We start from the raw sequence: 26,913 nt of genomic DNA on the forward strand, positions 1-26,913 counted from the left end.
GAAACAAAGCTGTGATTCTAGGAATGAAACTTTACCAGGAAACAAAGGTAGGAAAGGAAACAAACAACAAAAGGAGTTTCTAAATATAAACATGAGTTTAAACAGCCTGTTAATTAGGTAAGGAATTAAGTTACCTCTTATTATATCTGAGGTCTAGAAAAAGACCTAGTCAGCTGCTCTAACAAAAATAGGCCCTTGTTCCTCTTGCAACAAGATCTAGCCACCCAGGTTCCTAATCCAGGCAGTTGCACACTGGCACCACATATGACTTTGCTACAATCTCAGCTCTACCCTGACCTTCTTAGAAATTTAGGGCTGGAAGAGAACTTAGAAGTTATCTAACCCTTGTTACATACTAGAGGTCCTTAAGGCCAAATCTGAGTGGGGCGTAGCCTATGAGCTTCATAACATATTGTTACTATTTTTTTTGGCATATTATTACTTCAGAGCCCAGGATGACAGCCAGCTAAGCAGGCATTTCTAAGGAATTGGGACATGTGCAGCAACTGAACTTGAAAGCATTATGCAGCTATTACCCATCTTACCAATCCTTTCCAGAAATAAAATCTTAATTTTTATTAAAAAAATTTTTTAATAGGTCATTTTAATAATGTTATTTAACCCAATGTACCAAAAATACATTTTACATTTTTTATGCTGGCTTTTATACTAACCAATCTGATGAATAATTTATATTTACAGTACATATCAATTTGCTTTGCATTTTTATCTCAATAGCTTTTAGGGTACAGTGGTTTATTGTTACGTGGATGAATTATATAGTGGTGAACTCTTGAGATTTTAGTGGACTTGTCACCCAAGTAGTGTACATTGTACCTAACATGAAGTTTTTTTTATCCCTAGCCCCCTCCCACCCTCTTCTTTCTGAGTCTCTGAAGTCCATTACATCACTCTATATGCCTTTCTGTACTAATCGACAACTTGAAGAATCAGGAGATGAAAGCTATTTCTTCTTCTAATGTAAGGGAATAACTTAGCTCTCACTTCTAAGTAAGAACATATCATTTTTGGTTTTCCATTCCAATGTTTCTTCACTTAGAATAATGGCCTCTAGCTCCCTCCAAGTTGCTGCAAAAGACATTATTTTGTTCCTTTTAATGGTTAAATGGTATTCCATGGTATATATATGCCACAATGTTTTAATCCACTCATTAGTTGATGGGCACTTAGGTTGGTTCCACATCTTCAGAATTGTGAACTGCTTTAAACATACATGTGCAAGTGTGTTTATTTTATATATTTTTAAATTAGTTGCAGACATTTCAAAATCTGAAGATTTTGCACAGAAAGATCCACCAGATTTTGCTTGTCTGGAAAAACAGAAATATCCGTTCACATTATGTCATTAGAACAACAATCAGCTGAGGCTGAGTAGAAGCTACCCTCTTGAGACATGTGAAACTGAACCAGTAAACCAAATTTGCAAAAGCTGAATAAATCCAACCAATTCCTTTCACTTATGAAGAAAATGAAGTTCTGAGAAAACTGTTTGGCCTGTCCCCATTTAATGGCAATATCAAAATCAGAAGCCAGATAGTCTAAATTTCAGTCAGTGATCTTCAATGAGAACTGTTGCTTTTTCCCTGAAGAACCTGAAATACAGGGATATTACCTGCTTGTAGGCACTATGATGAGGAAACACAAAACGGAACACTGGGCCTTCTACCTCTGCACTCATTATGTTCCATTTCTTTACTCAGCCGGAAATTCTTAGGGGCTGCAAATCAGTAGGGGGGTAAGACTAGCCAGGAACTCAAAGCGCAAACTTTCCGAGGCCTGTGATACTGGAACAGCTCTTCCATGTGTCCATGAGAGAGACTGGTGCTAGGAACCAGTAAGTATAGATAAAAATTCTTTGTGCTCCTATCTGAGCAGTGCACTTTAAAAATTCCATGCAGTCTGTATCTGACTTAAATTAGGGTATTATAGCCAAGTTCCCAGTTTCACAAATCCTCAAGCCACACGTCTATGATGTACAGGTGTATGGAACCTACTGCAGTCTCCTGGGAGCACAAATGAAGCATTATCTTTTTCCCTTGACAGATTTGCTCTCAGTGAGGCAGAAGAGACTCTTCTACATGCACCGTTTAGACCCCAACACATTTTCCTGCTCGCTGAATGTAGAGTGACTGTCTTCTCTCAGAACTAAATAATAATGACAATAATCACTGTATGAGGTAGCTTTTTAAATGTGTTTTCTCTTTTAACTCTCAACTCCCTCAGGAGCTGGGGCTGTTCATCTTCACAACTTTATTAACAGGGAATCCAGTAAACAGGATTGGCTCTATATAACAACAACAACAACAACAACAACAAACGAAAGCTGGGACAGAAAAGCAACTACTCTCTTATTCATTTAGGTACAATGAAACCCTGGCTTAGGGGCTTTCACAACAGGCATGAATTCGTTAAGTGCCCAGCTGAGCACGAAATCAGACTTGAGTGGAAGAACTAGGAAAGCCTTGGTAAGATCTTTCGTAATTGCTTTGTCATTAATAAGCAGGATTCTGTTACCCACATTCAATGAGCCCATGCTAATAATTTGATTCCAGGCAAGTCTCCCAGAAATAGGTCTTTCAACAGGGAAAAGACCCAAATCCCAATCTAGCAGTGGCCACTCAATTCAAAATCATGCAGGAGAGTTTTTAAGTACCTGGGTCTTACAATAGTGAAATTACAATAGTGGTAAGAAAAATGTCAGCCTTCTCAACATGGCAACATGTATAGAACGAATCACCATCATGTACATGATGATTTACAAAAAATGTGGCTCTGAAAGGCTATTCAGAAAGATGTGGTCAACAATATTCATTAGCCCTTCACAAGCGCAGGTTTAACAGTTTGCTTATTTCTACATCTTCCTACTTGAGGCTACTGGCTACTTAGCTAGGTCAGAGTCTACACAGGGCCTTCACAAGACTAAGCCTCTCCTCTCCCCTGCTGTTTTTTCATTTTAAGTTAATGGAAGAGTAAACACCCACTGAACCAATATTCCAACAGATAACAACTATAAACTCTCCACAAAATACAAAAAAACACATGAGGGTAGGAGACTGAATAAAAACAGAGGCAAATTTTGAAAACAGGTTGAAATTTTAAAGAAGGGAATGGCACAAGGTTAGTTTCCTGTTGTATAGCTTTTGGGCTGAAAGAAAACTGCAGTCTTTCTGGTCTAAGAATCAGAGCAAACACAGCTGCTGGAAAGCGAGGTGGGGGAATCTCAGAAGAAAAGGAGCCCAAGAAAAAGCACCATGAATTCTGCACATAAATTCTATCCATCTCTCTGGCTGAGCCCCGAACTATGTGCAGCATAGACTCCAGCTAAAGATAAAAGAACTGAATTGAGATTTTCAGCGGCTGCCCAAGACACAGTTTACAATTTGGGTCCAAGAAAGTTAAATGCCGGCTAACACAGCTATACATATACATACGTATCTCATAGCACTTTTCAGAGCAATATAACAGAATCCACACATAAACATTTACAATGTTCAGGACACAATCTCAATCACTCAATATATGAGGGATCTCCCCCCAAAATCTGACCATTCTGTAAAGATAAACAATGGAGACCAATTCTAAGATTATCCAGATGTCAAATTTACCAGAAAAGAATTTTAAAGCAGTTATAACTATGTTCAATGAACACATGCTTGTGGTGAATAAGAAACCTTAGTAGAAATATAAAGAATTAAGTAGAAATTCTAGAACTGAAAGATAAAATTTCAAAATTTAAGTCTTCAACTCCCTTTGGGATACGCTCTTTATTTCCTTCATATTTCTGTTCTTTGGTCCTTTCACGCCTAGAACTAGGTCAACATAGAATGCAGAGACTAAATTTACCTTTGGATCTTCTATAAGGACACAATCAGATCCACAGTTACTGATGTTCCAATGACATATGAGATGCGAGTTGCAAAATAACTTATATTCAAAATTACCTCTGCTCAGTTGGAGACTGTTTCAAATACCTTCTACTTGTAACCAAAACTAAATGGGAGATTGCTTGCTGACACTGTAGGCTGTTAATTTCTTTTTTCTTTGGGAGGCTTGACTTGAGAAAAGGAATTCAGTTAAGTTTGGTGGTGAGATTTTATATACAGCATTTTCATTTGGTGAAGATGTGAAGGCCAGGAATAATAGCTTTTCTGCCTAGGATCCCTGATATTCAACACCAGGCCTGATACTGGTTCCTACATAGATCAAATTTTTCTTTTAGAATGTATCTCCTGCCAGGCATCTGTAGGAGGCAGGCTACATACAATAAGGGAGTGTTTTTATGAGGAGAAAAGTGATGTTCAGAGACAAAACATCAAAGTCTTATTTTCTGAAGTGAATCTAACATGGAAGTATTTGGAAGAGATAATCCCAAGACTCAATCCATTGGGAGTCTCCCACTGGTCCCTCTTCTCCTTTGGTCACCGAGTTCTACATACTATGAGGCACATACTTCAGAAACAGACAGCTTCCCAATCCCAAAGATTCCTGGTACTCTCAAAAGGAGGACATGATAGGCTAGGGCAGAGACTAGTTCCTGGATAAAACAGGACCCTACTCACAAAAAGCAATAATAAATACAGTAAGAAAGATGACCAAACAAACCTGAAATAGTTTTAGAAATGGAGGTGACAGCTTCTCTGGGTGCAAGGAGTATGATTATTTCACTCAATTAAAACAGTGTACAAAATAAGAAAATGAAAGCTCCCAAAGAGTGTCCTTAGCAATTTTGTAATATGTACCAACGAAAATTGGTTTTCAGTATTAAAATGGACTAATGTCTCTGAGTTAAGAATTAGTTACTACATCAGAAACAGGAAAAAAACAAAGTAAAAAAGCTGAAAAACTAAAAAGCTCCTTTTTTTTTTAATCACAGTTCTTCTACTATAAAGCTGATCACCATATCATTGAATGATACAAAATTCCAGAAACTTTACAAAATTCCTTTTTTAAATTTATTTTTTGTTATCAAAGAGAATGTCCAGAAACATTGAGTACTAAAGAATTTGTTCATGGCATTGTTTTACAAAATTTTCTAATGGAGAGTGAATACTTTATTTTCTGATGTATTCTTCACTTATTAATGATGAGGTCAATGAACTGATGCAATTATTAAAAAAAAAAAAAAAAAAAAAACCCAAAAACAAAAACAGACAACCTTATAAAGGAAAAACAAAAACAAAAACAAACGTCCATTCTCATTCTGAATCTGTTGACTGGAGTGAATTCAGTGGTCACAATACCACCACCAACTAAGAATCAACTTCCTCAGAGTAGGGAGCTGTTCAGGTCTTCTCAATAGGTCACATAGGTCTCTCAGATATAGGCACCATGTTTTAAGTCTCACACAAAATGTCTGTGTCACTTAAATACACAATATGGCAGTGTTTGTCTTATGGGGACATATTGAAAGAAAGGGACAAAGTAGAAAACAACCTGTTTGCATGTTATATGTGAGTACATTATTGTACTGTGCATGGGTTTGAGGGCATTGCAGCCCTTGTTAAAGAGGAATTCCACCAACTGAAGCCTCTGTCAGTTGCCAGCTGCTCTTCGTGCTGAGGATGTCTACTCATTTAACCTTATTTTGTTAAATCAGAGGCCTCTTCATCTACAGTTTGGCTCAAATGGTTTGAACTAAATTTGGTTGTCTATCTCTTCCATCTGAGCTTTATTTCTCAGCCTCAGGATATGTGGGGTACTTGACCGTTTCTATCTTCTCTCGAACTTTGTAGGAGGGATATAGGCCCGTCCTTCCCAGTTTTCTGTTGACACCTTTAGAATAGCCATCCCAATGATTTCCAGCCACACCAATGATATCACCAGGCTCCATGGGAATTTCATCTGCAGTTCGAGGTTGGTGAGCATAAATGGCAATTTGGTTGTGGGCATTCTGGCCCCCAAAATAGTAGATGTCATCTAAAGAATGGAAGTTTGCAGAGGCATCAGGATGCAGTGTTTGCATGATTTCATAAGCAACTCGACAGACCTTGGAAAAGAATTAAAAAAAAATTGTTAGTATATAAAAGCCCTCCTTCACAGCAATCTAAAAGCCCTTGGCCAACAGGATGGGCTCCAGGAGTAAGAGGTTGAAAAGCAGTGGATTCTAGTCACAAGCTTTCAGTCCATGTGCTCTCAGAATATGGTACAAGTCATTTTTCATCTCTGTGTTTGGATCCTTTTTTTAAATTAAAAAAAATCATGAAAGAGTATTATAATTAAAATCTCTATATAGTACAAAATAATTTATGAATTAATTTTAATAAACATTTATTAAGAGCTACACACACAGTGGTCCAAGTTAGGTAGCTGTGATACCAAAATGAGTAAGACATAGTTATGAGCCTTTAAAGAATCTGAGGTTTAGGATTAGGATTAAAAAAAACTTAACACAAATGCTGATGGTCTCTTTCCTTCATACACTGTTAATCAATCACACATTCTTGTCTGCTAATTTATAACTTGGTGTCAGAACTGTTTTCAAGAGAGACTCATGTAATTACTGACAATCAACAAGTACCGGCAAGTGAGCTAAAATAAAACACATCTGCCATTTCTGTTCTAAAAAGTTTTAAGTGTGCTGTATAGAAGACTGGCATGCTTGGATGACATACGCTGGGCTAGCCTTTGAGGAAATGCATCACCCAGATTACTAGAGTTTTAAGGCTACTTAAAAGATCCTGATGTCCAAAGAATACCTTCTCTGCCCACTGAATAACAGGTGAAATTCCAAACTCTGAGCTTCAATACTTGAGGTTAATGCTTGGAAATATAGTTAAACTAAACTATCACCATAAAGGGATAAAATTTAAGTAATTTATACATTGTGAATAGAGAACTCAACTTAGATGAAATTTTCCTAAATCTCCAGTTGTGGTCATCTCGTTTAATAACATTTTACTGTCATTACACCAATACTTTTGCATTTGTTTAAAACGATGCTATTCATAGTAGTTGTTAATCTGCTCAGTGGAGCAATTTAGGATTACCCAGGAGTCTTTTAAAATCTTGGCATTTATGAAGGTTAAAAACTTGAATGGTGACACGCTTTGGATCTGTGTAACCCGCCTGAATCTGATGTTGAATTGTAATTTTTATGTTGGAGATGGGGTCTGGTGGGAGATGACTGGATCATGGGGACAGTTTCTCATGGTTTAAAACCATCACCCCTTGATGCTGTGGTCACAATAGTGAGTTCTTATGAGATCCAATTGTTTAAAAGTATGTGGCAACTTCCCGTTCTCTTCCTCCTGCTCCAGCCATGTGAAGTGCTGGCTCCCCATTTGGCCACCATGATTGTAAGTTGCCTTAGACCTCCCCAGCATCATGCTTCCCGTATAGCCTGCAGAACCATGAGCCAGTTAAACCAGTTAAACCACTTTTCTTTATAAATTGCCCAGTCTCAGGTACTTCTTAGCAATGCAGGAACAGACTAATGCAAATGGAGATGCCTATTCTTAACTCTATATCAAATGAAATCTGATTAGGTTAATCATCTTCTCAACTTAGAGAATCTGAATTTCAAAAACTTGAGGGGCAATTCTCAAGTGCTATAATTTGCAAATAAAACTACATTTAGACAGTATTTTTAATTTTGCAGTTAGGCAACTAAAACACAAGGTGATTAAGTGATTTGCGCAAATTCTAGGGACAGAATTTCAACTACACACAGAACTAAAATAATAAAAACTTTGCTTTCAAATTTATTAATTCACCAACAAAGGTTATATTGGCAATGTCATTTTACAATTGAGATCATTGGTAGAATACTGAGACTATAATAAAATAGGGATCAAAAAGATCTGGAACTTTTGAACTTCAAATTCAGCCAAAGGCTCATACAAGGCAAGCAAAATTAAGTGGGACTCAGGAAAATAAGAAACTAAATAATTAAAGCAGCTGCAATAATAGCAAACTACAATAACAATGATAGAGGCTAATAATATTAACTGGGCTTTTGCTAACTGTCAGATATTGTTTTTCGGTATTATCTAATGTAATTAGATTACTTTCAGCATCCTCATAAAATCTACCATTATGTTCATTTTACAGATGTCAAAGGGAAGTTAAGGCATTGCTCAAGGTTATACTATTAAGTGGTAGATTCAGGTTGGAACCCAGGCAGTCTGCATATGCGTGTAACCACTATACATATTTTCTCTTGTAAATCTTATTTTCCATGTTTATATTGTAACACCAGAAAGATATAGCATAAGGCCAAAGACAGCCTTGGGTAAACCTGAGAGTCTTCTTTTCTAGATGTCTTCACGTACTCTTCACTCTTCCCTAGCCAGGAATCCAAGACCTTCTATTACTCTTAGGCTGACCACAATCTTTACAGTGACAATGAACCCTTATGTGCTTCCTCCTTTTCATGCTTAAATGTCTTACTCTTGTAAAAACAATATCGCACTTGTCCCACACCCGTAGGGATCTGTTTCTTCTGGGGATAATCCTAATAAATAGTGTATATTTTGGTATCAAGAGTTGTTCATGTGTTAGTTAGCCTTGGTGGATAACACAACTGTTTTCTTAAACCAAAGAAACAACTATTATAATAATCGTAGAGATTTCAGACACTGAGGTGGGCCAATATAAAAATGACAAATGTGACTCTAGGCCTCTGTAAGCGTATCAGTGCCACACAGGTGTGGCCCTTTATTTTTCTCATAAGAATGAGAAAAATGTTAAGGATAGCAGCTGAGCTTAATGAGCACTGATTATATTCTAGGCACTGTTATAATAGTGTACTCTTCCCTCACCTCATCTCATTTAATTATTAGGGCAAATCTGTGAAGTACCATTAATTTTTTACAGATGAAGAAGCTAAGCCACAGAAAGAATAGTTTACAAAAATAATAAAATAAAAAAACCAAAAAGGAACTAGTTAATGGCAGAGCCACAAATAGAACTCGTTCAGACTCTTGAGTATATATTCCCTTAGGATAAACACCTTGAATAGTGCCTGCCATATAGCTGGTGCTCAATAAGTATCTGCTGAATGAATATGGCTGGGCGTGGTGGCTCACACCTGTAATCCCAGCACTTTGGGAGGCCGAGGCGGGTGGATCACAAGGTCAGGAGTTTGAAACCAGCCTGACCAACATGGTGAAACCTTGTCTCTACTAAAAATACAAAAATTAGCTGGGTGTGGTGGCACACACCTGTAATCCCAGCTACTCAGGAGGCTGAGGCAGGAGAATTGCCTGAACCTGGAAGACAGAGGTTGCAGCAAGCCAAGATCGTGCCACTGCACTCCAGCCTGGGTGACAGAGTGAGACTTCATCTCAAAGAAAACAAAAGAAAAGAATGAATATTGCTCTAGCCCAGTAATGGCGATGCAAGTCAATGGGTGATATTGAACCCTTAAGACCCATATATAACATTCTGAGGAAGTAATTTAAAAACTGTCTGTATTAACCATGGGGCAATTTGCTGCAAAAGGCTAAAAAGATGACTATAGTGTAAATGTTAATGTTTGCATTTAGTCACTCTATGTTTCTACTCTCCTTTCCTTACCACCATGTGGTTAACAAGTTCAAATCACATGGCAGGTAAATGAAGTCTGCAGCTGATGTCCATACTCAGGTTTGATGCCTGATAGGTGGCATGACTGAGAGCAGCCCATGGTTTGCAAAGCAGTCGCTGGCTACATGTAGTATGTTTCACTTTATTCTGTATTTACATGGCACTGTATCATTTTTAGTACATCATAAAGTGCACAGTAATGGGTAACAGCAAAAATCCTGCCAAAGGATAAACCAGGTATGACTATATTTTAAAAAAATTAAAAAAGGGGAGGAGTCCATTGGTCTGAATTTCATCCCTGAGAAGTAGCCTGAGTTTACATAAGCCTCCCAAGCTTTCTCAAGGTAGATAGGATCTTATTTTTGTCAAAATAGATAGAAATGGAAGGAGGATCTCCTAGTGTGAGAAGTTGGAAGTGGCTGAGAGATCTGTGCACTTTTCCTATAAACTGCTTTGTTTTCCTATGCAATAAGGAGAATAAGATCAAGGTCTTTTCTTTGTTGTGAGAAATGCCAGAAGGATGAATGTGATAAACAGCTGCATTGTACAGCACTCAGCATTGTAAGCTAGATGGAGTCCTTGTGGACGCAAATACTTTTCTTGTCTTCTACACTGGGAAGTAGTCACAGAGTTCACACTGTGGGTTTTCACCCTGTGCTTTCTCCATAGTACCCTCAACAGGTATCCACTGTTGTTTCATGAGCCAAATCTCAATGGAAATTCCTTTCCAGAGCCATCTGTCTGGAATAGTTAGCATAGTTTTCGGTTTTGCCCTCTGGGCTTCCAAATTCTGATTCAAAGTGTCATGAGGGCAGTACAGTTGTGTGTGGATTTGGAATTAGACCTCAGAGAGGCTCATGAGAGTATTGTAATAACTGCCATAAAGGGAGGTGCTATAGGGGAAAAAGGTGATTTTGTACTACGGTGACTTTTATAACTCCTTAATCCTCACAAAAACTCTATACTATAGGTACTATTAATTTTTCACATGTAGAAAACATAAACCAGTGGCTGAAACTACTGAGTAACATTGACTGCTCTTTAAACAATGTCTTTAACAATGTTAAAGTCTTTAAAGTGAGCAGCTACAACCATTTCCATAAGTCAGATTTCAGAAAAATAAAAATTGATCCCAGAACTCGATAAGCAGTATTTTCAGAAAACCTTGCTGATATTGTGCCCATCTACAACTGGGCTGTCAACTGCTGTTATTCTCCAACTATAAATTCTTTGCTTCAGATTTAAGATTCAAATAAGAAAATAAGTGACAAAGGAGATGCTTTGTGCAGAGGTCATTTCCAGTAACCCAGAATAGGGTTAATGTATTTGGTAGAATGTTTTAGAATGTGATTGCATAGCTTTCAAAATTCACTTGATGCAACTGAAGAAATGCTAATATTGCCTCCAATTTTCATATTAAATCCTGAGGACTGTGCTATTCAATTTATGAAGCTTTTAGGACAAACTTGGCTTTGAGAAACAGATCCAATGAAGGAATTCAGAAAGCTAAGAGCAATAATAGTAACAAAATTAGAGAGTAGAGCCACAGTGTTGGCTTTTAAAAACTTATCTTTTAAGAAGAGAGAATTCCCAGACCTCACTTATGGATATAAAACCAAGAAAGATTAGAAGACCTAAGACTGAGGAAGATGGGTCTAAAAACTTATGAGAAATCCTGAATAAGGTGCCATGACATTTTTGCCTGCAGTTTTTCCAACGTCCAGCCTTGCATTTCTCCTTCTAGCATGGCATTTCACTCCTGCAGTACTGTCTACAATAGATCATGGTCAACAGGTCAACTCGTTCTCACTATTGTTATATGGTATAACATTACTCAAAGGATAGTGTATAGGAGACAGAAAGCTTACATGAATAAAACTTAAAGACTGTCAAAGAGTTATGAAGGAGATATTAAACTTGTATCACTTCCTAACATCTCTTGGCACATGAGATTATCATCAAAGAAAGTTGAGAGCTGGTTATCCATGTTTTTATTCTGGGCTGAACTTATTCTCAATGTTTATCTTTTGTCACTCTTCTGGATGTATGGCTTTAGTCTTCCTCTATTTTCTAGAATGCCTATGACATATATACGAAAGTCTGAAGATTAATTTCCCTAAAGTCAACACACACACATTTACTTGCATTTGCCATAGAAATACTAGGACTTCACTCACCTTTTGGGAATGAAGAACTTTGTTTCTGAAAAATCACATCATATGGCAATATTCTCTTTCTATAAGCTAAACAAAATGAAGTTGAGGTGGTACACTGGCCCAGAGAAATGTACATGCTGAATGTTAGCTGTTCATCTTATTTATAAACCTAAGCAGAGCTAATGAAGTCTTTGAATAGCTTGTTTCATAAATGTGAGAGTATATAGTCTGAAATGAAGTCATGTGAAAAAGAGCTGCAAAATAAATACTATAGAGTCTCTCTAACAAGCAGAGACATTCCTTTACCTATCCATATATATATAATAATAGCAGCGAATGTGTTTAATGCTATATTGCTAGGTACTACTCATAGTGCCTTACTTTTTATAACTTCTTAATCCTCACAAAAACTCTATACTATAGGTACTATTATTTTTTCACATGTAGAAAAATAAACCGTTAAGAGATAGGCTAAATAATTTTTTCAAGGTCACACAGCCACTAAATGGTCAAAGTTGGACTCAAATACAGATAGCCTGACTCCACAGCACAGGTTGCCTCTTTCTTGTTCTGTGATCTGTGGTCAACGGTTTGGCATTTTATCCCATCAGTGACTTTTTCTCATGCTCTGTTGGCATTGATGACAACATATTTCTAGGCATTTTTAAACAATTCCAATTTTGGTTTATGGTAAGAGAAGCTATATAATAATCCTGCAATCAATTTCACTCACACTGCAAAAACATTAAACTTTACTAAATACTTCTTTACTAAAACATTTGAAAAAAATACTGAGGTACAAGTAAGTCCAAAGAGTTATCACTGAATGTGAAGTTATTCTACAATTTCAAACGCTATAGCTGTTAGTCATCCAATAAGGTACATGATAATGGAGGTAATCACATTAGGCAAACTGCTACTCACTATATAAATGTGAGGTATTTTTATTGTTAAACTTTTATTCTGAACCCTAATATAAAATATTTTGAGATATTCAAGTCTATTTTGGGTTATGAAATATTGCTTGAGTTTTGCTTAGGTTCAAATGAGTGAAATGATTTTGGGTGAACTTTGACTGCCAAGAGCTTTTAGGAACAATCTGATATATAAATATGAGCCTTAGTCCTTTGGGCAGAAAAAGTCTTCTCAGCACCATTCTTTCTTCATATGAATTGCTTCTCTGGACCCAAGGTCTGAACACACTGAGGTCAACATTATGCATAAACCCAAACAAAGTAGTAGAACAATATTCTTCTCCTGGACAGAATTCTACCATCATGAAGTGACAGAGATCCTGATTTCTAGGTTAAAAGGAGTTATGAGGAGCCAAAATTCTAAAGTATAACTTCAAAAAGGAAAAAAAAAAAAGAGTAAAGAAAAAAAATTTCTTTCTATTCCAGAATGAGCCTATTACTAAGGTGGGTTGGGAGAAGAAAAGCAAAATATGAGTACAATCCTGTAAGTCTCAGTGCCGACCTACATGTGAGGTTGGTCAACATTCAGACATGTATATATTTATTTAATTTTAGAGTCTTATGACTAGAACAGTGGTTTTTGACCAGGGCAATTTTGCCCCACAGGGGATATCTGGCAATGTCTGAAGACATTTTTGGTTGTCACAACTTGAAGTGAGGGTCTTACTGGCCAGGGATGCTGCTAAATATCCTATAGTGCACAATATGGCTCCTCACAACAAAGAATTATCTGGCCGAAAATAATGCCTTGGTTGAGAAACCTGGACTAGAGGAGTTGACTTCAGGCAGGCCTAAAATCCAGGCCTACAGAAAAGGTGGCATACTTGGGAAAGTGACTCTTCATTCACTCATTCTAATAATAAGCATCAAGAATATTTGGAGGTTGTTACCAGTTACATATATCTGTTGATCAGGCAGGTACATAGATTCTCAAAAACAGTTGGAAGGAACCAAGTATTTATAAACCTTGCCCCTTTCTTCCAATAAGAATGGAAATGAGAGTTTCTTAAAGATAGCATCTGCACTCCAATTAGGGAGAAACATCAATAGTAGATGCCTTCATGGGAACCTGAAGAAATTTTCCCTTCTGATTAAGATTGCTGCTATGTGTTCTGTGCAGCTACCTTTGGGTAGTAAGCTGTATTCTTATTCCATATTGAAGGAATTTGTAACCTTTGCCTGGATAGGTATCTTTCCAAAAATTGTATCATTACAACATATATTGTCATGTAATAAGAAAGTATCCATTCCTTTTACTCTCTGAAGTATACGCTCATGAAAATGATGTGGCTTTTTTTTTTTTTCTTTTCTCTGCTTCTTCTCAGCATTTAAGCATACATTTATCTTAAACCAATTTATAAGTTCTGGTAATTATTCTCTAGTTATTTCATGTGTGTACTTTGCTTATTAGATTCTGGACCAGGGCAAGAACTGTAACTTCAATCTCCTTTGAAATCTCCTCTGCATCTAGTATAATTTTGAGCATATTTAGCAGCTGGTTGAATGAACTAATCAATAATATGTGCATAAATAAGAGAACAGAATAAAATCCACAATAAATATTGTTATACTGATATTCCACACGGCATATAAAGCTGATTGGACCACTCATAAAAACACAAACACCAAACCCATAAAATACAATCATCTGCAACAATTAAATTCAAAGAATAATTGTGATATTGTATTGCTTGAATTTAACATACAGTTTCTCATTTGGTAGAAATGTAATAGAACTTGAAAGGGAATTACATTTACACTCCTTTCTGTAAAGCAATTAACTGAGGCAAAATTTAGGGCATTTAAGCCTCTCAGTATCAGTGCACTTGTGTAGAAATGGATGGATTCTGGTTACATATTGACTATATGCAAAATTAGAAAGTATTAAGTAAGCTTAATTACTTGTTTCTGTTAAATGCTGTGAACAAGCCAGGTACTTTAAACAACTCCAGTAACTGGGTTCAGTGGAGATGTAGTCAGCCACTGCTTGCAAACAACTAAATATTCGGTGCACTTGAATGGCTATTTTCATTCTTTCACAAAAGGGATCACTACTGAGTATCAGAAAAATTGCACGTGAGTCACAATAATGAACATTAAAAACACATAGACATACAAATTTTTTTTTGACTCCTATACAACCAAAAAGTACTGGTTATTTTAAAATACCCTACTGAGATGGTATTACCTGGGATGAAAAAGTACACACAAGGAAGTCTGCCTTACCTGGGATGAAAAAGTACACACAAGGAAATCTGCCTGAGAGAGAAAATGTATATCCAGGATCACTCCACGAAGTGAATTTTCTGTGTATCGATTGTGCAGTCCAGCTGACCAAGAAATAGAGTTATCACTAATAAATTCATAATTGGGGTACCTGAAAAAGAAATTAATTTATAGATAGTCACAGAAAACACAGTATCCTATCAGAAGGTACACTTGCTACTTTGACTAAGAGCTTTCTAACAGAAAAGAGACCTTTAATTACAGCATTTAATAGTGTAGTTGATGAGGCATCTTAGAAGTCCATCAATGGGGCAGAAACCACTCTGAAATGCCCTGTATATTAAACTTTATTGGCATATCATATAAGACACACATACGCACATCAAAATGTCCTTTATCAATTCATGAAATAGTTGAAAATTGATGTCTCCTTTTTCTTTTTGTAATGAGTGACTTCTAAGAGTTTATTCAAACTGCTTTCATATTTGGTCACTGGGCTTTTCCTTTAGAATATAAATACCATGATAAAACCACATTAAAATTTTTAATTTAGAATTTTTGATAATTCAGATTTGGGTTAGACTTTGTAAATGTCTTCTTCATTGACATTACAAGTTAATAAGACAAAGAAGTTAAGAGATGAATATTCTAAAAATTTGTGAGAACAGTCTCCCTTAACCTGTATCCTTCTTAAAGAACCATCTACTTTTACCTAATAACAGTAATAGAAAGCCCATTCTAATAAATTTATGGAAGCACATTCCTTATAGATGTCCAAGTAATATTTTGGCAGTCTTGCTAGAGATAGAATGTGTTTAAAAGTATTCATCCAGGATATCTTTTAAAAGTCTATCATATGTTCAAATGATTCTACTCTGAATTCAAGGTTTAATTGTACTCTAGTATAGATGCAATCATTTTTCAGTATATGAGCTAGATATTCAGAGATAAGCTATAAAACTTGGGAAGTTACATGAAAGAACAATAATTTTACCTACCTTATAGAAGTTCATAAGAATTAATACATTAAGTGATGTAAAGCACTTAGAAGAGTACCTGGTATAGTAAATGCTCAATAAATACTAGCCATCATTATAAAGCATTCTTTCCCCTTAGATGTCTACCTGGTTTTATTCCTTACTTCTTTAGATCTCTGCTCAAATATCGCCTTATTGGTGAGGAGTGCAGCAATCCATATCCCTTTTATCAGCCACATTTTTCTCCATAGCTTTTATTACTTGATATAATATATATTTACTGTTTGTGTACTGCCTGCTTCCATTCTCCACTTGCATTATCCCTAATGGGAATATAAGTCCTTGAAAAGGAGGCATTTATTCTGCATTATACACCCAGAAGAGAATATGGAACATAATAGAGGACGAATAAATATTTGCTGAAAGGATAATAGTGCCTATATAGAAACCTTGAACCATTAGGAGTCGGTTTACATGTCTGTCTTCCAAACAGTATTCCAAAAGAGGTTAGGACCGTGACTTATTTTTCTTTGGATCACAGCATCTAGCACTCAACACAATGCTATGTGAATAAATACTTGAACAAGTGAGTGCTACCTATGCCTGGAACTTTTCCTAATCCCCTAAGAGCTGATTCAGTTTCTCTTCATTTCATGGCCACCAAGGAGCTTTCCCTCATTGCCTCTGTAATAATGACTATAAAGGCAAAGTCTCTGAGCACTGTTTCAGACTGCTATTCAGTGTTCAAATCCATTTGGCCTCATTATTTTTGACAGTTTGCCCTCTTCAGCTCAAAGTCAAGGAGATGAAGAAAATGTCACATTTGTTCTGAAAAGAAAACAACCAGAAATAGTTTAAATGTGATTCTTGTGAAGCTGCATACCCAGGCATGGAGCAGAAACAGCAACAAAGAAATATGAAATGCTGGAAGGTGATAGAAAGGGGGAACTGATCAAACCAGTATAGGTTTTATCCTTGAATAAAGACTAACTTTGTCAGCATGATTTGGATGCTCAGTGAAACAAAGAAAGGAGTGATAAATTTACCAAGAAGTAACACTAACATTAGCGGCCTTCTTAAATAAAACAGCCCTCTCTGGAACCAAATCAAAAGGGTACCTAAGGCTGGGTGCGGTGGCTCACACCTATAATTCCAGCACTTTGGGAGGCTGAGGCAGGCAGATTGCTTGAACTCAGGAGTTCAAGGACCAGCCTGGACAACATAGCAAAACTCCACCACTATTTTTTTTTTTTAAAAGGTACCTAAGTTCCTCAGGCCCTTCTCTATGTGCAAAAGAGTTCCCTTGGGCCTATCTCTATGGCTCTATAAAGGATACCTAAATGTAAAACAAAACAAAACAAAACATACACAAACAAAACAAAGTGAATAATGGAAGAAGGAAATTTTATACCTTTCATAATGAGCATGAAACTTTTTGCACAAACATGCTTCTTGTCTTTTGCCCTCAAGTATGTCAGTGGAGGAATTCTTCTACCTTGAGGTTACAGATACTAGGAATAATAATTTTTTTTCTTTTTCCACCTCATAAAAATTTATTTTTATATCATCAACAAAGGACTAGCTTGCAGTTATAAACTATTATCTGGTGTTCTTTTCTGAAGTCCTTCTCTTGACTGAAGGAGATACTTATTCCTCTTTGTGACTTCATTGTACCTGATACGTAGACTCCAGGAGGCTTATCTAACTATATTGTAACTATGTGTTACATGTATATTGTCTACCCATTGGTTACTCCCTGAGACAAGGAGCCACATATTATCTTTTGACTTTGTATTCCTAGTGCTCTGTGCTGTGTCCAGCATATTATAGGGGTTCAGTAAAACAGTGAACAAATATACCACTCATTGCTGATTCTTCGTTTCACAGGGCAACCAAATACTTCACAAAAACTTTTAACAAATTAAAACTTTTAACAAGTTGTAACACAATGGTAAGTATTTGTGTATCTAAACATTGAAAAAGTACAGTAGAAGTACAGCATTTTAAAAATAAAAAATAAACTCAATATGTAAATATTTTACCTGGGAGACTTTTGAAGACTTGTTTTTCTTCCTATTTTAACCCCATCCCTAATCTCCACAATCTTAGAATACAATATTGGATAGCCAGCTTTAATGGTTCTTATTTCTTTGACTGTCAATGATTTTGTGACTCAAACACTATAATACTGGACTACTTAAAAGACTGCCACAATAGCAATGACTGCCACAGTCACTGTGATGCTGGTGGTAAAATCTTATGGATGAACTAAATCTTAACATGGAGAAGACTGAAGTGTAATAACCAAGCCACAAAGCGTTAACTGATCATCTTCACGTAGAAGCTATGTGTATAAAGCGAATTTTAACCTCTTTTCAAAGAATGAGCAACCCAGAAAATGGATTCTTCTCTGACTGTGTGAACACTATACATCATTTAATTCTTCATCTCTTCACTCTCTTGAAGCAGAAAAGTCTTATAATGACTACCTTGGACACTATATACTTTCTTAAGAGATTAATTCATGCTTTTGGTCTCCTAAAACAATGGCAGAGGTATTATGATTTGCTTAGGTATCAACACCAGTCCTGAGTGGTTTAAAGCAGAGTTAAATCAGAGTGGAAAAACATTTAAGTAAAAGAAAAAAGAAAAAAAAACAAAAAACAAAAAACCCAGCATTTAAATCCCTGAGAAATGACTCAAGTCGAAAATAAAAATAAAACAATTTACAAAGAGAAAAAAGGCTACTACTATATTTATAACAGAATATAGAGGAAATTGCTGCTTGGACTACCACTGGGAGGGGAGTTATAGCTGTTGGCTACAAGGAGGAAATTCTAGTTTTACTATTCCTGCAGTCCAAGTACATACTGCCAACTGTACTACAAGGGTTGTTGGTATAAAACTGTCATGCTCTGCTATGGATCAAAGCTATAAAATGTTTATATCTAGCTGGGTGTGGTGGCATGAGCCTGTAGTCCCAGCTACTCAGGTGGCTGAGGTGGAAGGATCATTGAACCCAGGAGGTCAAGGCTGCAATGAGCTGAGATCCTGCCACTGCACTCTAGCCTAGACACTGTCTAAAAAAAAAAAAATAGTTCATATCCTTGCATCTAAATACTTTCAACTCTAGAAAGCTGGCTTAAGGAAATAATGTGGATAATTAGGCATACATCAAAGCATTGCTTATAAGAATGAGACATTGGAAATAATCTGTCTAATATTAGGAGAACAGTTGGTCAAATAAGCAATGGCATATCCATACAGTATATATGTATGTAGTCATTAAAAAAGATGTTTAGGCTGGGCATGGTGGCTCACATCAGTAATCCCAGCATTTTGGAGGACAGGCGGGAGGGACTGCTTGAGCCAAGGAGTTCGAGACCAGCCTGAACAGCATGCGATCCCATCTCTACCCCCAAAAGGCAGCCAGGCATGATGATGCATGCCAATGGTCCCAGCTACTTGGGAAGCTGAGGAAGGAGGATCTCTTGGGCCCAGGAGGTTGAGGCTGCAGTGAGCCATGCTTGCACCACCGCATTCCAGCCTGGGTGACAAAGCAGAAAAAAAAAAGATGTTTACAATGACTGTTTTAGCAACCCAAGGGAATGGATCTATTGCTATATTAAGTGAAAAGGGTTTAAATTATATAGAATTCAATCAACTACAGTCATGCTCCACTTAACAAAGAGGATATGTTCTGAGAAATACATCATTAGGCAATGTTATTTCCATGCAAACATCATAGAGTGTATTTAAAAGAACCTGGATGGCACAGCCAACTACACCATACCTAGGTTACACATATATACCCACCCAGGCTATATGGAATGACTTACTGCTCCTAGGCTACAAACCTGTACAGCATGTTATTGTATTGAATAGTGAAGGTAGTTGTAACACAATGGTAAGTATTTGTGTATCTAAACATAGAAAAAGTACAGAAGTACAGTATTATAATCTATGGAACCACCATTACACAGGTGTTTCAACACTGGCTGAAATGTTATATGGTACACGGCTGTATTAAAAAACGACACTACATACATGGGATTAAGGATAATACTTTTTCCTTGCTAGGGAAATGATATGGTTTGGCTGTGTTTCCAAACCTCTCCTGTGCTGTTGTTGTGATAGTGAATAGGTCTCACAAGATTCAATGGTTTTAAAAACAGGCGTTTCCCTGCGTAAGAGCTCTTCTCTTGTCTGCCACCATGTGAGTCATGCCTCTCGCCTTCCACCATGATTGTGAGGCCTCCCCAGCTATGTGGAACTGTAAGTCCATTAAACCTCTTTCTTTTGTAAATTGTCCAGTCTCGAGTAAGTCTTTATTAGCAGTGGGAAAATGGACTAATACAGTAAATTGGTACCAGAAGTGGAGTGCTGCTGAAAAGATACCTGAAAATGTAGAAGTGACTTTGGAATTGCGTAATAGGCAGAGGATGGAACAGTTTGGAGGGCTCAGAGGAAGAAGGAAAATGTGGGTAAGTTTGGAACTTCCTAGAGACTTGTTAAATGGCTTTGCCCAAAATGCTGATAGCAATATGAACAATGAAATCCAGGTTGAGGTGGTCTCAGAGCTTGCTGCAAACTGGAGCAAAGGTGACTCTTATGTTTTAGCAAACAGACTGGCAGCACTTTGTCCCTGCACTAGAGATTTGTGGAACTTTAAACTTGAGAGAGATGACTTAGGGTATCTGGCAGAAGAAACTTCTTCTATGCAGCAAAGCTTTCAAGAGATGACTTGGGTGCTGCTAAAGGCACTCAGTTTTATAAGGGGAGCAGAGCATAAAAGTTTGGAAAATTTGCAGCTTGACAATGTGATGGAAAAGAAAATCCCATTTTCTGAGAAGAAATTCAAGCCAACTGCAGAAATTTGCATAAGTCACCAGGAATTGAATGTTAATCACCAACACAATGGGAAAAATGTCTCTAGTGCATGTCAGAGATTTTGTGGCAGCCCCTCCCATCACAGACCTGGAGGTTTAGGAGGAAAAAATGGTTTTGTAGGCAGGGGCCAGAGTCCCTCTGCTGTGGCCTCTGTTCCAGGCACTCCAGCCATGACAAAAAGGGGCTAAGTAGAGCTCAGGCTGTTGCTTCAGAGGGTGGAAGCCCTAAGCCTTGGCAGCTTCCATATGGTGTTGGGCCTGCGGATGCACGTAAGTCAGGAACTGAGGTTTAGGAACCTCTGCCTGGATTTCAGAGGATATATAAAAACACCTGGATGCCCAGGCAGAAGTTTGCTGCAGGAATGAGGTTCTCATGGAAACCTCTGCTAGGGCAGTGCAGAAGACAAATGTGGGGTTGGAGCTCCCACATAGAGTCCCTACTGGGGCACCACCAAGTGGAGCTGTTAGAAGAGGGCCATTGTTCTACAGACCCCAGAATGGTAGATCCACCAACAGCTTGCACCATGTACCTGGAAAAGCCACAGACACTCAATGCCAGCCAGTAAAAGCAGCTGGCGGGGGGACAGGCGGGGCTATACCCTGCAAAACAATAAAGGTGGAGCTACCCAAGGCTGTGGGAGCCCACCTCTTGCATCAGTGTAACCTGGATGTGAGACATGGAGTCAAAGGAGATCATTTTGAAGCTTTAAGATTTGACTGCCCCACTGGATTTCGGACTTTCATGGGGCCTGTAGCCCCTTTGTTTTGGCCAATTTATCCCATTTGGAATGGCTGTACTTATCCATGCCTGTATCCCTACTGTATCCAGGAAGTAACTAACTTACTTCTGATTTTATAGGCTCATAGGCAGAAGGGACTTGCCTTGTCTTGTATGAGACTTTGGACTGTGGGCTTTTGAGTTAATGCTTAAATGAGTTAAGACTTAGGGGGACTGCTGGGAAAGTATGACTGGTTTTGAAATGTGAGGACATGAGATTTGGGAGGGAGGAATGATATGGTTTGGCTGTGTCTCCACCCAAATCTCATCTTGAATTCCCATGAGCTGTGGGAGGGACCCTGTGGGAGGTTACTGAATCACGGGGGCAAGTCTTTCCCATGCTGTTCTTGTGATAGTGAATAAGTCTCACAAGAGCAAATGGATTTAAAAATGGGAGTTTCCCTGCACAAGCTCTCTTTTCTTGTTTGCCACCATGTGAGACATGCCTTTCACCTTCCACCATGATTGTGAGGCCTCTCCAGAGATATGTAACTGTAAGTCCATTAAACCTCTTTCTTTTGTAAATTGCCCAGTCTGGGGTATGACTTTATCAACAGCATGAAAATGAACTAATACAGTATTTACCAACTTCTGTATTTTTAAACAAGCATGAATTAATTTGCTCATCAAGAAAATAAGGGAAAAAGTTTGTGATGCATTCAAGAACAAATCAAAGAGTAGACAAAAGTAGTATCTTTTACTTCAACCAAGCTACAAATTAAGTCTGGTGTTTTAAATTGAAGAAACATGGTAAGCTATGAATTTTTTATTGTGTTCTGTATCCAAATGTTCATTTAACCCCTCTTACATTAAATCATTATTACTTGGCTGATTATTTGCCCTTTGTTTACATATATACATATCTGTGTGTGTGTGAGTGCGCATATGTATGCTAGTGTGTATACATGCTCAAGAGAGGAAGCCTTGAATAAAAAAGGCAATTTGCTTCAGGTTAGTTTGGAGTACTCAGAGGTAGAAAGAGGATTTAAATTGTTAACTAATGAGTTAGATTAATACCTGTACCATAGTCCTCACTTTGAAATTTCTTTTCCTCACCCCCATTTGAAATATGTGGAACAATAAATACATTAATTAAACAGCTAAAAAGCTTAAATGATTAACTGTTAATGTTTCCAAACTGATGGGATTGAAATCAACATCAGTTAAGATTTACTGGGCATTTATCTACAGCTACATATTATGTCCAAGTGCTTACAATCTAATGAAGGAGACAGAAGTAAGCAGGTGCTAAAGACTACAATAGAGGACTGCATAGAGTAGGGAACACAAGCCAGTCAAGGGTTCAGGGATGACTTCTGGAGGACATAGCATCTAAGCAGAACTAAGACTAGAATTTTCTTCTCCTTAATTTCCTACTTTCACATACATTTAATACGTCCTTCCTTTATTGACAGTAAATAAAGAACAACTCCAGGTTTACCCAGATCCTATAAGAAGTGTCCAGTTAGGATTTGTGCTTTATCTATGTGTTTTCATGATATCCCATGTTAGCCCTAGAATACTGATACACTGTAGTGTAACTGTTTATTCCCCTACTACATTTGGGAATTCCTTGACAGCAGGGAGTATCTTGCTTATCATGAAATCCCCAGCACCCAGCACAATGCCTGAAGTATAGGTAAGCTCACAAAATGATTGTTACTGTCCAATACACACTAGTAGTCTTTAGTCCTCCACTTACAAAACTTAACTTTTTGATTCCTTACCTTTCTTTAGTGTAGCTTTCAAATTCCAGAAATTATTATAAGGCAAAACTTTACATATGTGTTCAGTTGCCTATAACTCTTAGTGAAGATAGTGAAATCAAAATGGTAAGTACCTGGTTTTATTGCTAACACTCTGTATAGCTGGCTAGTAGTATCGATTGACTGTTTATGTCCCCACAAATTCCTATGTTGAATCCCTAACCCCAATGTGATATGTTTGGAAATGGGACCACTGAGAAATAACTTGGCCTAGATGAGGTCATGAGAGTGGGGCCCTCATAAGATTAGTGTCCTTATATGTAGAGCCATCAGAACACTTACTGTCCTGTTCTCTGTATACACGAAGAGGTCACAAGAGCACACAGTGAAATAGTGGCTGCTTACAAGCCAAGAGAAAATGAAATCTATCTTGCCAGCACCTTGATCTTGAACTTCCCAGCCTCAGAACTGGGAGAAATACATTTCTGTAATTTAAGCCACTCAGTCTGTTATTTCTTTATGGCAGCTCCAACAGACTAATGAAAATTTTGGTACCAAGAAGTAGGGTGATATTTTTAATGACGATCATGATTATTGCTGGTGACAATGCATGTCAGTGGTCCAGTTCACTTTACACTTCTTATAAGGTATTCTTGGATATGGCTAATAAAAATGCATTTACTAGATTGACAGTTATACAAGTACAAAGTCACTTTAATTTTTAAAACCCTAATAATTAGCAATAATAATATAAAAAAATCACAAGTCGTGGGAAGTAAGAATTCTTTTAAACTGAAAGAGACAACCCCACTCCAGAATCATTAGTTGGTCTAACTTACTTTGTTTTTGCCTCCTTTAATAAAGAAGGGTCATCTGTAGCCAGATACACTCTTTTTTTGTCCACTTGCATTCTGCGTGCAAGAAGCTGAAAATGTTCTTCAACATGCACCATGTACTCTTCAATGGGATGGAAGGCAGCTTCTGTTCCCACTTTGTCTGTGCGTCTGACATGGACTCTGGGGGAGAAATTCAGATTCTGCTGATAATGTACTGATCCACTGAGTGCTTTGGGGGTACTCAATTTATACTCCTACTTGTGGTGGCATTATAGGTATTTTAAACTTATTTTTCTTTCATTTTCACCATTAGAAAAAGTAAAACACACAGCATTTTAAAAACTCAAAAATACATATTCTAAAAATATTTGCAGGCTAAACAATATAATGGGAATTAGAAAATAAGCAAAGCCTTTGAAGAATGCTTTCTTACAGAGAAAATAATTCACATCTTAGGAATAAATGGGAGATTTCAGAGTGGCATTTCATGCTAGGCAGCAACCAGCTGTCTGGAAAAAAACTGAATATAACAAGATTTTTGTTACCAGGATGATGCCAGGATTCATAGTTGTTACTAAAGAACATTAAAGATATTATTTGTAAAGTTCTGATGCCAAGGGTTTTTCTCTTTATTTTACCCTGTAGAGTCACTTTAACTGCCAGCTAGCAGAACTTAAAGTTGTTCAAGGAAAACACAGACCTGGATAAACTTTTACCGCACCATTAAGACAGGCAAACCTTTAAGGGCTTTTACTTTTTTAGGTAAATGGAGCCAATTCCAGCCCTTCTGTTGTGGGCATAATGAATTTCCTTTCTCTGTTTTTCACCATATCAAATGTGAGCAGATACTGATTTCATCTGTCATATTTAAGAAAAGCCCAAAATTGTAAAATTGCGGACACCAATTCACACTGTACTGCGTGGAATAATGCACTGACCATTCTCCTCTCATCTTAGTGCTTCCAAAGTAATTTTTTTAAGACAAGGTCTTGCTCTGTTGCACAGGCTGGAGTGCAATGGCACGATTATGGCTCACTTCAATCTCTGCCTACCAGGCTCAAGTGATCCTCCTACCTCAGCATCCTGAACAGCTGGGACTACAGGCATGTGCCACCATGCCTGGCTAATTTTTGCATTTTTTTTTTTTTTGTATTGATGGGGTTTCAACCATGTTGCCTAGGTTGAGTTTTCTCAAACTCCTGGGCTCAAGTGATTCATCTGCCTCAGCCTCCCAAAGTGTTGCAATTACAGGCATGAGCCACAGTGCCTGGCCCCAAAGTAGTATTAATGGAAATAAAAAGTTTATTTTCATAAATTAAAAGATCCTCCTTAAATCTTGCCTTCCCCTCCCCCCAGACTGCTAAATCACTATTCATATGTAGAAACAGAAAAAGGTAGATTTGTGTACCTTTAGGTTACAGCATATGGGTATGCCTTAGACCAAGTCTAAGGCCAGTTTTTTATTATGAATCTGGAGTGAGGGTTTGATTTCCCTACTGTTACTCTGCCATCTTCATGGCTATTCTTTGCTTTGTATTTCAGACTATAATCCAGATGTGGATACAATCATATGAACATCTAATTCGATCACCTTTTCCTTCCCGCATCCTTCATAATCACCCTTTCTCTGGGGAAATGGGAGTTGTTCAGTGTGCTCTATAGAGATGAAGTGGGGCAGAACAAATGATTCCACTGAATTTCAATCAAAAGTTACATGAGAAGAAATGTGATTTGATATTCTGATTTCACATGTACCTTCCTTTAGCTCTAACACTTAGAATGGGGTCAATAACTTTGCTACATATGAAGACTAAGACATAAGGAAAGATGGGGAGGTGGGAAATATGAAAATAAAAATAAAAAGAAGCTGGACATGGTGGTACATGCCTATCAACCCAGCTATTATACTTGGGAGGCTGAGGCAGGAGGATCACTTGGGCCTAGGAAGGTCGAGGCTGCAGTGAGCCACTATACTTCAGCCTGGGTAACAGAGTGAGACCCTATCTCAAAAACAACAACAACAAAAGTCAAAAGAGAGCCGTGGTAAGAGAAGAAAGAACCAAAGGAAGAGGAGCACTGGAGACAGTAATAGAACACTACTAAGCAATTTTCTCAGCTGTTCTAAGTAAACAAAAAAAATGAATAGTCTCCCTGTGCCCTTAGGATAACTCTAGAACCTCCGTTCTTTGGTGGGGCTATAAAAATTAAACTATATATTGTAAAATTAACAATATATTGTAAAGATACATAACCCTACTACTACATATCACAGTTGGAGGAAAAAAATCAGGTTCTTACCCAATAACTGGATGTTTGAAGCCAAGCTTCTTGGTGGCTTCTTCTATTTCCTTTTCTAGCCAAGGCTGTGGGCGGATCAAGTATTTGACAAACTGAGACACCCACCACACTGCAGGGTCACCATGTACTCGTACAAGTCGATCTGCGAGGTCTTCTGGTACAGCCAAAGGTAAATACGGAGGACGGGGATGAAGACTGTCTACAATGGGAAGCTCGACCACTTGAACATTTTTGTCCTTCACTTCACCTGACAATATCAAAACATATAGTCATTACTACACAGTATTCCTTATACATCTACCATTTAACAAGAACTCACTCTGAGTGCTTTCATCCTCATAGCAACTCTAAAGAAGTATAATCTTCACTTTACAAAGGAAGTTAAATAGCTTGCCCAAAATACCAGAGCGAAAGTGATGGAGCTGAATTTTACATGCAGGTTGGTCTACCTCTCAAGTCTCTGGTCTTTTCTAAAAATTTCTATCATAACATGCTGTCATGGCAACACCTCATGGTATCCAGAACTC

The 26,913-nt window shown here is 37.5% G+C and overlaps 1 protein-coding gene across 7 annotated transcripts in view; it reads right to left on the reverse strand.

Annotated features, from left to right (window-relative positions):
- Window positions 1-4,853: 4,853 nt before the first annotated feature.
- FUT8 (fucosyltransferase 8) overlaps window positions 4,854-26,913 on the reverse strand; it is a 356,276-nt gene continuing 334,216 nt past the window's right edge. For 4 of the 7 annotated variants that reach the window (XM_032246077.1, XM_032246075.1, XM_032246076.1 and 1 more), the window contains exons 8-11: window positions 26,387-26,633; window positions 24,092-24,268; window positions 14,903-15,053; window positions 4,854-6,007 (exon numbers count right to left, since the gene is read on the reverse strand). In XM_032246077.1, the coding sequence (XP_032101968.1) occupies window positions 5,690-6,007; window positions 14,903-15,053; window positions 24,092-24,268; window positions 26,387-26,633 (893 nt within the window). In that variant the 3' untranslated portion in view covers window positions 4,854-5,689. The remainder of the gene's footprint in view (window positions 6,008-14,902; window positions 15,054-24,091; window positions 24,269-26,386; window positions 26,634-26,913) is intronic. The other 3 variants (XM_032246082.1, XM_032246080.1, XM_032246081.1) reach the window with 1 other exon arrangement.

The sequence above is a fragment of the Sapajus apella genome, unplaced genomic scaffold, assembly GCF_009761245.1.
Source record: "Sapajus apella isolate SASKATOON/1434 unplaced genomic scaffold, GSC_monkey_1.0 scaffold59, whole genome shotgun sequence".
NCBI classification, from domain to species: domain Eukaryota; kingdom Metazoa; phylum Chordata; class Mammalia; order Primates; family Cebidae; genus Sapajus; species Sapajus apella.